This window comes from Kogia breviceps, chromosome 2, assembly GCF_026419965.1.
Source record: "Kogia breviceps isolate mKogBre1 chromosome 2, mKogBre1 haplotype 1, whole genome shotgun sequence".
In the NCBI taxonomy this organism is placed as follows: domain Eukaryota; kingdom Metazoa; phylum Chordata; class Mammalia; order Artiodactyla; family Physeteridae; genus Kogia; species Kogia breviceps.
This window is the reverse complement of record NC_081311.1, coordinates 158,294,062-158,307,272: the sequence shown is the minus strand read 5'-3', so window position 1 is coordinate 158,307,272 and position 13,211 is coordinate 158,294,062. Positions and strand designations below refer to the sequence as shown.

Below are 13,211 nucleotides of genomic sequence, written 5' to 3'. Positions count from 1 at the left end.
AGCAGTTTCTTTGTTTATCCAATTTCCCTTTCAGTGGTAAAGTCACTAACAGCTAAATCCACAAGGACACTCTCTTACTCATTATCTTGAGATACAACAGGAGAAAACTATTTCACTAGTTAGCTCTTTCAATGGCGTTAGATCATTTCAGCAAATTTTTTGAGTGGTATCTGAGGCTAACCCATCTTAAACATTATTCCAGAGCTAACAGTGAGACAGATTACAAATATAAGCACAATTTTTAAAAAGGTGCTCGTTTTGGACAACATTTTTCTCTTCTTTGAGAACCACTGCTTGGGGCTAAAGCTTTCAGAAGTCAAAGATGTTTACCCATGGCCATTCATCATTTCATCTAACAGATTTTATTAAGTTCTACTAAGTGCAAGGCACGATTATAACCTAAGTAAAAGTAGTGGATAGACAGATAAGAGCTCTATTGTCACCTAATGGGGCAGACCAATAATAAATTAAAAATAAATATATAATAGTTTCAGAAACTGGTAAGTGCTATGAAAACAAAACAAGCCAGGACAAAGAGCCTTAATGTGATGTTGGGGGTAGCAGTGCCTCTTTAGAAAGGGAAGCAGGGAAGTCAGACAAAACTCTCTGCTATGAGCTGAAGCCATGTGAAGATCTACAGAGGAGGAACAAACAGAGAGGGCTGAGGCACAAATGAGTTTGACGTGTTCCAGGAACAGAAAGTCGGTCAGTGGAGCTGGGACACAGTAAGAATGGGGAAGTGTGGTAACAGATGAGGTTAGAGATGCAAGCCAGAGTCAGATCATGCAGGGTCTTAGATGCCTCAGGAAAAAGCATAGATTTTATTCTAGACACAGTAGAAAGTCACTGGAAAGATTGAAGCAAGGGATTTATGTTTTTAAAAGATTAACTCTGGCTTTGGTATAAATGAAAGATTATTACATACAAACAGATGCTACTAACAAATTACTGTAAGAATAATTTGATGATGGAAATTTAGCGTAGTTAAACATAGCTTGTTTTCTTTAACTTGAAATTAAATAATGAATGGCTAAGAGTACGGACCTCTATCCCCTGCCCAAGGAAAAAAGGAAGGAGTTTCCTGACTTAAAATTTCTGCTCTGCTGCAGACTGGCCTTTAATAAAGTATTCAATCCAAATTAAGGAGCAGTCATTCTGAAACCAGTTCTGAGAGCCCTAAGAAAAACATATTTTTCTTGTTCAACTCACCTTACGACTCACAGGTCTAAAATCAGAAGGACTGCCTCAACCATGATCCCCTAAAAGAGGCTTTTAATTACAGTTAAAAGTTAAAAGTCCCCATAACTTGCAGCTACTAAATTGTCACTTCTCTCAGATATTTAGTATAAAGAAATTAAACCTTAGTTCCTCTCAGTCTATTTGATAAGATGACTAATGATGTAAATAAAATTATAAAAGGAATAGTTTAACCAGTAAAGAGTTTTAAATCTGTAAGAAACATCTATTTACAAATCAACCTTTGATAAACTGACTGGACATCAAGCTCATCATTGTTTCCTTCTAAGAACTTTCTAAGTATCTTAGTTCAAATTACTATAGATGCTTCAAAGCAACCAAATTCTATATAATTTTTAAGATTCTACAATTCACATTTTCTCACTAGTTGATGGGACCATTCTTTTTTTTTAGTTTGAACTAGTAAGCAAACATTGTTAGCATAAGAAAATATAATACATAATCATACCTCCACTTTAATTCTCTTCGGGGATAATTCATCTCTTTCTCCACATTTTGATCTGAGGGGAATGGGGGAGAGAGAAAAACTTGAGAAGGTAACAAATTTTTTCTAAAGACACCTCAATCTATAAGCTTCCACCAAAACATATAACCCTGGAGCCCTGCCACCAGAAATAAGACTTCATAATGAACATTAAAATAGTGAAAAAGAGACTTTTTTTATCATTTCTAAATTAACACTGGCGAAATAGGCAGACACAGTTATATAACACATTTAAAAATTATTGCACACTACCTAAGAATGCCTCACACAGAAAGTACTCAATAAGTATTAATGAGTACCACATAATGAAAAAGGAAAAAAATCAAGGAGGACTGTATTCCATGACATCCTTCATGGATCAGTATAATTTAGGATAAAATGAAAAAAAATGGCCATTTAAGACGAATGCTTAAGGCTACATGAGATTAAAATGCATTTTGTCTATCAGAACTATAAATGCATTTTCCCTTGACCTAGGGATCCCTCTGCTGGGAATCTCTCCCACAGAAGCACCTACATATACATGAAATACAACTGCCAATTGAACAATGGCAAGTCATAAATTTTAAGTTATACCTCAACTTGAAAAATGTTAAAATGTGGAAAAATACACCTCAGAATCAACAAAATATGATCTGTATGTTATTTACTGTGGTATTACTTATAATGGCAAAAGACTAGAAACAACTCAAGTATCCATCAACAGGGGACTAGTTAAATGAATCATGGTATATCCACACAAGGCAGTATCATGCAGCTGTATAAAATAATGAGGAAGATGTATATGTACTAATATAGCAAGATCTCCAAGACATGTTAAACTAAAAGCAAAATACAGAATAATGTAGACACATGCTACTTATTGTTTTTTCAAAAAAAGGTATAAGTGAGAAAACATTTATATTTATTTACATGTACATAAACAAACACTAGAAGGATGAAAAAGAAATTAATAAAAACTACTTACAATGAGAAGAGGAACAAAGTAAAAAGAGACAGAAATGAGAGTGCAACTTTTTTGCATTAGCTTTATACATAGTTTTGGCTTATAAATAATGTAAAAGTCTTGTGTTTTGTTTTGTTTTGTTTTTGTGGTACGCGGGTCTCTCACTGTTGTGGCCTCTCCCATTGCGGAGCACAGGCTCCGGACGCGCAGGCTCAGCGGCCATGGCTCACGGGCCCAGCTGCTTGGCAGCATGTGGGACAAACCCACACGGGCACGAACCCGTGTCCCCTGCATCGGCAGGCGGATTCCCAACCACTGCGCCACCAGGGAAGCCCATCTTGTGTATTTTTAAATGATTTAACTTTAAAAATAAATAAATGTAAATAAATACTACAAAAAATAACTAAAAGTTGTTGAAAGCAGTTGCCTCTGGGTCGTAGTATTCAGAAATAAGAGGGATGGAGCAGGGGAGCTGCTGAGTTTTGTGCTAAGCCTTGTGTACTATGTGACTTCATAAATCATGTACACGTACTACTTTGATTAAAGAAAAGTATTTAAGTAAAGCAGTCAGAAAGAAAATATTGTATAATACAGTGAAGAAAACAAAGTCACAAAAATCAGCGCTTGATCACTCAACTCAAAAAGAATCTTGTAAATAATCCTATAATATTGCTGTATATTTTTATCCGGTTCATTTATTTTGCATAATTTTACTTGTTCCCAGTTTGTAAGTATATGGGCTCTTGAGATAGGACAGACAACAAAGCTGCTATGAGCTGGGGAAAATAATGGTGATGACAGCAAGTGCCTGTATCGGTGATTTTCAAACTTGAATATACACAAGAATCATAGGAGATGCTTGTGAAAGTTTGGACTCTAAGGCTCCATCCCCAGAAAATGTGATTTATTAGAGCTGGAAAGGGTGCTCAGGATGTGTTTTTCTTTTTTAACACACACTCAGTCACACTAATGCATCTCCTCAGAGAAGCAGTGGCAAGCACAACCAATGGTGCACTGGAAATCAGAGTCCATGTGGAACAAGTGAACAAAATCAAAATGGTCTGCTATCTATAGACAATGCTTAGGCTTCAAGTGAGGAGAAGATGAAGAATAATAAGGTATGTTTACATTAAATTTTTAAACTCACCACTACTTTTCAACATGGGGTTTTTAATTTCAAACACGTTACATATTGCCCTTGCTAGTAACCTAGTATTTTCCAATTTTTCTTTAAATACTGGGCAATGGAGTCTTTTTATCTATTCAGCTAATCTCATTAGATCGCAGACACCTTGCAAAAGGAAACACATTGCTTCCGCAGAGAGTTCAACAAATTCATGTAGTTGGTAGGGTATACAAATAGGTCTATAAATGATGACTAACTAAATCCCATCATCACACTCAAACCCAAAGAAAGCATCTGTGTGAGAGAAGAATGTCACCAAACATTCTTTGGTGTGAGAGAGAACCACACCAAACCAATGCTATAGTCCTAGGGAACTATCTTTCAAAAGACAATAAAAAAAGGATTAACCAAATCAATGAAAACCACTTCAGCAATAATGTTTTGAAAAGTCACTTCACTGTTTAATCTTATAGACCTATAATCACACTTCAACTTTTTCAGATATGCTTATATTCTATCAACGGATGGTATTTAAAGCTCTACTTCTAACAAACAATGCAAAACTACTGCCAATTAGTTAAACACTTACTTGGTGGTTCTGTAAGTATATTTATAGGTGACTTCTCGAGAAATCTGCCTCGCCAGGGCAAAAAGTTCATCTCTTCTTGTCAGTAGAGCGTTATCCTTCACACAAAGCTGAGCAGCCGCTTCATTAACAGTGAGCTGCATGTTCAAAATAAAGTTTTAAAAATTATAAACATTTTTATTTCATCAATACAGAAAATGTTTCACTTAGGAATATAAGTCACATCATTATATAAGGAAATCATAATTTATGAAAATCAGGATAGCCTTTACTCCTAATAATGTCCTACTGCCTAATTTCAGAAGAAAATCAAGTTATCTGCATCTCTCAGAACTCGAACTAATCAAAATAGTCATCTTGGTTTTATTTATTTATATGCTTTATTTCTTTTTGTTTAAGTAGGAGAGTTTATAGAATATAAGCAAAATAAAAAGTTTAAAAATGTTCTGCATTTTATTTTGCTTATGAGAAACCAAGGGATATGATTATATGATATGCTGATAATATTTCCTTAACTAAAAGTGAGTATACATGGTCTTACAGATTTTTTTTTTTTTTTTTTTTTTTTTTTTTTTCGGTACGCGGGCCTCTCACTGTTGTGGCCTCTCCTTTTGCGGAGCCCAGGCTCCGGACGCGCAGGCCCAGCGGCCATGGCTCACGGACCCAGCTGCTCCACGGCATGTGGGATCTTCCCGGACCGGGGCACGAACCCGTGTCCCCTGCATCCGCAGGTGGACTCTCAACCACTGCGCCACCAGGGAAGCCCCAGATATTTTTTTTAATGTGAACTGACATGAAAATTTTTAGGAAGAAATAAAAAAATAAAATAAAAGTATTTATAAAATCACTTAGTAAAAGATAGCATTATCACAAATGAGGATTATAATGGAAAATCAAGGTCTTGGAGTCACTATATCTCTAAGATTCACCTAATTCTACTCTTCCATCTAAGTGTTAAATATTGCCAATATAGAGTTGCTAGTTGACCAAACACCTGTACTAAAATTTAAAATATCAAATGTTATCCTAAACTGAAAATCTATAATTTGCTTAGTAGACTACAAAATGTTTTTCACATAATTTTGTCAACTTAAATGGATGTAAGGAACTGCCAATAGGTATATCAGACTTTCTTAAAAAGCAAGAAACATACTCATTCCAGGCATGATTGACAGCAAACTGATGGGATTTGATGGCAGAGAGACCTAGGATGAGTCTTGCTCCATCACTTACCAGCTGTGTGATTTTGCACATGTAAAAACTTCTCAGAGCCTCAATTTTCTCAGAGGCAAAATGGGATAAATCACTACCTCCAAGGACTGTAACAAGAAGTGAGAAGACAGCTGGCACAAAGTTGTTAGTGTTAGTTCTCGTTTTCCTTTGACAAGGAATCAGGCATTTACCTTTCTCCCTACCCAGGTATCCCACTTTATTCACAGTTTTTCCTATTTAAAATTTTTGAAAATACAGAGAAGCAAAAGAAAATGAATGCAGCATGCAGTCCTTCCATCCAGAATGACTATTAATATTTTAATGCATATTATTCCAATATTTCTCTGTGTACATATATACATGTGAATGTAGATGTGTAACTTCCTTTCCTTCACTTACGTATGCTGCATTTTTTACTTTTTCATATATTAAGGCAGAGACTTGGCTTGTTTACATCAGTATCTGGCATGGTTAGTAAGCTTAATAAACACTGACTGATGAATGAATTTAAATATCCTTTACAATGTAATTTTTACTACCTAGACATAAAATATTACATTGTAGAAAATAGCAATACATTATTTAAATCAACCTCACTCTGGACATTACCCTCATTTTTCATGTACTACAAAGAAAGCTGCAAAGAGCATTCTTAAATGTGCATCTTTACACACATATTCAGTTATTTACTTGGAATAAATTAGTACAGAGACTTCTTGGTCACAGAATATACTAAATTTTAAGAGATTTACATATTTCATCAAATTACTCTCCAAAAAAATTGTTTCAAATCTAATGCTGCCAACAATTATATGAAGAGTTCATTTCCCAGAATCTTGACCAACACTGGCTGTTATCTAAAAGCTTTACCAATCTGATGTATTTTCAATGACGTTTGGTTATAATTTGCATTTCTTTGGCTATAACACTGAAATTTTTATGTTTTTGACTTATTTTAAAATCTGCTTGCTCATGGTAGCTGCCTGTTTCTTTTATTGCATTATTTTGTTTCTTAGGGACTTGAGGAATTCATTATGTATTCAGAGCATTAACTCTTCATCACATGTAGTGGTTTTGTTTTTTTATTTTTTCATAGTTTGTCATTAGCCCTATAGTTTTGTCTTGAGTGCTATGCACGGAAGCTCCCTTCTCACCCTAGTACATATAAATGTTCTCCTATAATTTAGTCTAATGGTTTTAATTTTTTCCACATATTTACTCCATCTAGAATATGTTATGATATACAGTATATGGTATGATATAGGTATCTAATATCCTTCTCCCCAGATTTCCAACTGTAGGTTACACTGGCTTATTCTCAAATACAGGCATACCTCATTTTATTGTGCTTCGTTTTATTGCACTTTGCAGATACTAATTTTTTACAAACTGAGGTCTGTGGCAACCCTGTGTTATCAGATGATGGTTAGCATTTTTTAGCAATATTTTTAAATTAAGGTACATACTTTTTTTAGACATAATGCTGCTGCACACAATACACTACAGTATAGTGTAAATATAACTTTTATATGCACTTGGAAACCAAAAAAAATTTGTGTCTCACTTTATTGTTGTGGTTTGGAACCAAACCTGCAATATCACCAATATGCTTGTAATGTGGCTACTGGCAACAAGGTTACAATAAGCCCAGGCTTCTTATTTTAAACCCATAACTGAATATAAAAACATAATAGGAAGAATTTCTTTTCAGCTTTCTTCCCTCCTCCTAAAGAATCCTCAGTAGATCAATTTCTTCCCTAAGTGCTTTTGACAGGCACAATGCTACAGGAGTTAAAAGTAAAATATACTCAAAGAATAATTTCCTAAATAAATTAACTTCAATTTCAGCTTAGCAGTAACTACAATGACCTTGAAAGATCCTTCTCAAGTTGCTTTTTATGTAGCTGTTTCTTTTTTGTACTCATAAATTAGTATGGAGAAATTCTGATTGTCAGTAAGACATTTTAATTGACAGTATTCAGAGGTACCAGCTCATTCACAACTGCAGAAAATAAAACAATGTTCTAGTATTCCTTCCATCATCCTACCAGAAACCAAGGGAAAAAAAACATAACACAATCTTTGTTATTGAATTCAGGCTCCAACAGACCGAAAAACCATACTAAACTCTCCAGGCCCTCAGAGAGCCTTCTGGTAGAAAAACTGAGGCTGGAGAAATAACGATAGCTCACCCCAGGCTGTAACATGTAGTTGATTGATCAAGCTTTCCCCTCAAAAATGTATTTTCTGTATCTTCTGGATTTCATGCTCCCAGTTGCTAATAATTAAATCAATAACTATTATGATATATTTTAAATAGAAAAATGATACAAATACTCCAAAACCAGTAGTCATTCACTGCAGCACCAAGCTAGTTTTTTAAAAGTTCTAAGTTTCTAATTTTGTTAAAAGTATAAAATAAGATATTCTCCCTCATTGGTTTACTTACTTCCTCCACTTCCTCCTTTCATGACTAAAAATACCAAAATTCCATTCATATCTTCATGTGAAAGATTTCTTAAAGTTAGCTTTCTATTATTTTTAACTAGATTTTAAAACTTTCTCTACTGGCAGTTATAATCTTTAACAATCAAATGATTGTGACTTTCAATTAAGTTTCAAGTAAGTGTTAGCATAAAAATACTACATGAATGCTGTGCGATAGGGAGGCTCTAAAGGCAATCAAGACTTTCATTTCTAGCACAGGGAGGGCTAGGTACAGTGACTGGCCCCTCTCACATTTCTCACAGGAAAAACGTTGGCTAAAATAGAAGGAAAAAATATCTTAAATGCATCAATAAGCCAGCAAGACAGTAAGAACAATTCAGGCCAAAATGAATGAAGACAGTATCTCAAAGGAGTAAGTTGAGGACAGTTGCTAAACCAGATGAACTTCAATCTTTACACCCTCATTGGGCTGGTGAGTATGGGAAGAGAATAACAGGAAAAGCCGAGTATCTATCAAAAGTGAGGCTGAGGAGTCTACAAAAAACAATATGAAAGTACTACAGCCTGATGCAAGACAGAATTAGAAATATACCCGTACCCCACAGGAGAATGCAAGGAGGATTACCTGTCTTCAAACTTGTTACTAAGTGGGAGAGAACAGAAGATACTCTCCTGAGATTTCACAACCCCAAATCAGCTCTTCACATGGATTTTCAGCCCTAATTCACACTAAACAGCCTGAGAATTAATTTTCATAGGGTCCAAGAGTTGTTATGTGCAGAGTACAAGTGCCTGGTAGAAGCAAAAATAGCCTCTAGGAGAATCCATTTTCTTCCTAGGCCTCAAAACATTTCCACAGTTCCAAGAAATATGAGTTCATAGAGAGAAATCATAAAACATCCAAGGAAACAAGGAACCAAAAGTAAAAACCAGCAGAAACAACAGACAGCAGAAATAGACCCTCAAAGACTTCATTTAAAGAAATAAAAGGAGTTGAAAATATAACTAAAGAGTAATATAGTAAAAATGACTAAGAAAAATTGAGAAGTCAGAAGGAGAGAAGAAATTGGGGCACAGTAAAACAGAAGATTTCAAAAGCAGACAACAGTCAGATAACCACTGGCTTCTAAACAACAATGAAAGCTGAAGGCCAAGGAAATGATATCTTCAATTACTAACAGAAAACAACTGATAATATAGAATTTGATACCCAGAATAAGTAGCAATCAAGAATGAGGGCAAAATAAAGATATTTTCCAATGGGGTGAGGAAGGACAGAGTTTGCTATCAGTAGGCCTTCATTAAGAAAATTCTACATAATGCACTTCAGGCTAAAGGACACTAATTCCAGATGGTAAATCTGAGATATAAAGAGGAGGAAGGGAAGAAATAAAATAAAGGAAATAAATTCAAAACATCAGTCATTATAATAAGTGTAAATGGACCAAATGTTGCAGTTAAAAGACAAGGAATATAAGAGAGAATTTTTTAAAAATCCAATTATTGGTAGTTAACAAGAGATGTATCTAAAACATGGATTCAGAAACACTAAAAGTAAAAGGATGGAAAAAAGAAGTAACAAGAAATTACTAACAAGAAGAATGCATATGTATTTATATTAATATCAAACAAAAAAGTTTTTTAAAACAAAATGCATTATTAAAGATTAATAAGGTTGCTGCATAATACATAGAGAAATAGACAACTCCACAATCAGCGTAGGTGATTTTAACACAACTCTTAGCTACTGATAGAGCAAGCAGACCAAAAAAAAAAAAAAAAAAAAAGTCTATAGGTTTGAAAAACAGTTAATAAGCTTGTTAAAACAGACATATACAGAACACTCTACCAACAACTGCAGAAGCACATTAAAAACACTGACCACATTCTGGGCCGTAACTCATATCTCAACAAATTTTACAGGGCTGGCATCATACAAACCATGTTCTCTGACCACAATGTAATTCAGTTAGAAATCACTGGGAAGAAGAATAAAGGAAAAACCCCCTCATATTAGGAAATGAAAAAAACTTCTTAACAACTCATGGATCATAAAAGAAATCATAAATAAAAAGAGAAATAATCAGAATTTAAAAATAATAAAATAACCTCATATCAAAACTTTGGGAATAATGCTAATTCAATACATAGTGAGAATTTATGGACTTCACTCCTTACATGAGAAAAGAACAGCTGAACATTAATGAACTCAGGACGAAATATAAGTTAGAACAATAAAATAAACTGTAAGAAAGTAGATGTAAACACAAACACAGCACAACTAAAAATATCAATTAAGCCAAAAGTGCTTCCTCAAAAAGAAGTAGGAAAGCTTTTCTGTAAAAGGTCAGATAGTAAATATTTTAGGCTTTATAGGCCAGTCTGTGTTACAACTACCCAATGCAACATCATAGCTCAAAAGTAGCCACAGATAATACATAAACAAATAGGCATGGCTGTATTCCAATAAAAGTTTATGTGCAAAATCAGGAAGTGGGCTAGATTTTGCTCACAAGCTCTAGTTTGCAGATCCCTGAAAAGATTAATATAGTTGACAAACATCTGGCAAGACTGATCAGGGAAAAAGAGACAAATGTACAAACAATATTAGGTCTTAAAAATGATAAACGACTTTATGCCAATATGTCTGAAAACTTAGATGAAATGGACAAATTCTCAGAAAAATGTGACTTATCAAAAGTGACTCAAGAAGAAAGACTACCCTAATAGTCCCATAATGCACTTTTTTAAATGATCAAAAGGAAATGTCCAACATTTCTTTTCAAGTATTAGATGTTGAAATTGATCCACTCAAGCTGCGTGTTCAGAATTCAGCACCGTAACTCACTAGTAATATGTTCAGATCTAAGAGGTTCCCGGATTTGGCATTCCCCCTCTCTCAGAACTAAGACTGTTGGGCTTCTCTGAAACACTCAGCCTTGCCTTCTCAACACTACAAGGTAACTGACCTAAACTTGGCATCACCATGTATTCTATGGGCCTAGGTCCTTATGTTAGTAACCCGCTTAGCACTCCAGTTCCTGTAGCATTTCCACTAGGTCTACAACTTACCTACTAACTCCACATTCTCCTCTTCTTCCCCTTCCTATCTTTGAGTTCCAGAGCTCTTCGGCTGAAAGTTGCTATCTGCTGACAAATATTCTATTGATATAATGCCAACTTGTCTATGTGCTTTTATTTCTGAATATTACAAGCCCCTACATTCTCCACGGCCTTGCTATTCTCAACTTTCAGTTTCTCTCTCTTTATCCATTCATTGCTTTAAGATTTGATGCATACTGCTTACCTAGTTTACCATATACTCTGCCAACACACCTTTGGACAGATGGAACTCTGCCTGCCTGGACTTCCTTCTAGTACTGCTTCTGGGTTTGTCCCTTAGCACCTGTCCCACCCTAATAACTAGTGTGGTTCTAGGCCTCAGCCCCTCACACCATCTTCATGGTCTGACTCCTATGACCAGGTCATACCTAGCCATGTCCTAAGACCATCACTGATTCTCTAGCTTATAAACAGTGTGTATAACAATGATTCATTCTACAATTCTTTACTGTAAAATGTAAAGAATTATACAATATATTTACAATGTATACTTGGAAACAAGTATAAAAATGCATATAAGAATTTTATATGCTTGTGAGTTGAAAAAATTTTTTCAGGTATAGGTAACTTCCTGATTTTCATCTACTCGTGACCTACTTATATGTCTTAAAAGAGAGTGTTCAGTGTTTATATGAAGAAAACTCTCAGAAATACTACCAAAAGTGAATTAAGAATAAGTCACATATTTCATTATTTAGAAATTGAGGACAAATTAGTAACATTCTTTAATTTTAGGAATTTAGAAAAACTCAAAAATCTTTCTTTCATTGTAAATAGTCAAATGAAAAAATGTGATATTATCACAAGTGTACGTAAAAGGTACACTTGACAGTAACTTCTTTCTTTTAAGTCCCTCAGGATATTGTGATTTCCACCAAACTCTTGAATGGTTACTAGTTTTAAGTATTCTGATTCATAAACTTCTATCCGAAACTATATTATTAGACCAGACTCACATACTTGAGTTACAAATAATAAGTGGTCTAAGTTAAGCTTCACAAGCCACACTTTCCAAAACCCCCAACCACACATCTCAGCCGCTGGCATTCATTTTGACTGTTCCCTTATTTTGGGAAACCCACAATGGTCTCATTACTTAAATACCACCTGTGCCTATTTATCCAAAGAAGCAAAGAGCCCCTTAGCAAAAGCGAAGTGTGAAATAATTCACTTTGGATTTTTTTTAAAGTAGGTTAGGATTTTTTAAGTGAGGTTGATAGGCTTTATTAAAGTCATCTCTTTAACATACTTTTGCCTTAATAAAAAGACAGGCCCTTGACTGTGTTTCATCTGCTCTGTTTTAAAAATTATATGAAAACTGGATTATAGCATGAACCTAAAACTGCCAACATGTTTTGCCCTTTGTTTCCTATTACTGACAACCTTGTAGTAGATTTCTCTATTGGTGCATAGGTAATGAAAGTGTCGAAGTGTATCCGAATTATAATGCTACCTGTATTTTCTAGATCTACTCACAAGTTCTTGTGAGTCCACTATTGTATGGCAACAATATATAACAATTACAAAAGGACATGCCCAAAATAGATCAAATCACAGAATCCCCTGTGACTAATTTTGCTAACCACTTCTCTGATATTAAGCACCAGTATCCATTCATATCTAAAATAATTTATTTTAAAATATCAGATGGTGAAATTGCTGAAGACAAGATTAATATACAAAAATCGGCCAGTGATAGTAATTTTTTTTTTTAAGCTTTACAGTATATTCTGTTGGTGAGGTTAGGAGGAAATTTTTTAAAAATTAATTGCCAATGTTTTTTTTAAATTAATTAATTAATTTATTTATTTTTGGCTGTGTTGGGTCTTTGTTTCTGTGCGAGGGCTTTCTCTAGTTGTGGCAAGCAGGGGCCACTCTTCATCGCTTTGCGCGGGCCTCTCACTATCACAGCCTCTCTTGTTGCGGAGCACAGGCTCCAGACGCGCAGGCTCAGTAGTTGTGGCTCACGGGACTAGTTGCTCCGCGGCATGTGGGATCTTCCCAGATGAGGGCTCGAACCCGTGTCCCC

General features: G+C 34.9%; 1 protein-coding gene across 4 annotated transcripts in view; it reads right to left on the bottom strand.

The window, feature by feature from the left end:
- The window catches only part of NAB1 (NGFI-A binding protein 1), a 43,411-nt gene that overhangs the window by 18,238 nt on the left and 11,962 nt on the right, over positions 1-13,211 (bottom strand). For all 4 annotated transcript variants that reach the window (XM_059054662.2, XM_059054661.2, XM_067026463.1 and 1 more), the window contains 2 exons: positions 4,403-4,536; positions 1,706-1,757 (listed from right to left, as the gene is read on the bottom strand). In XM_059054662.2, the coding sequence (XP_058910645.1) occupies positions 1,706-1,757; positions 4,403-4,536 (186 nt within the window). The remainder of the gene's footprint in view (positions 1-1,705; positions 1,758-4,402; positions 4,537-13,211) is intronic.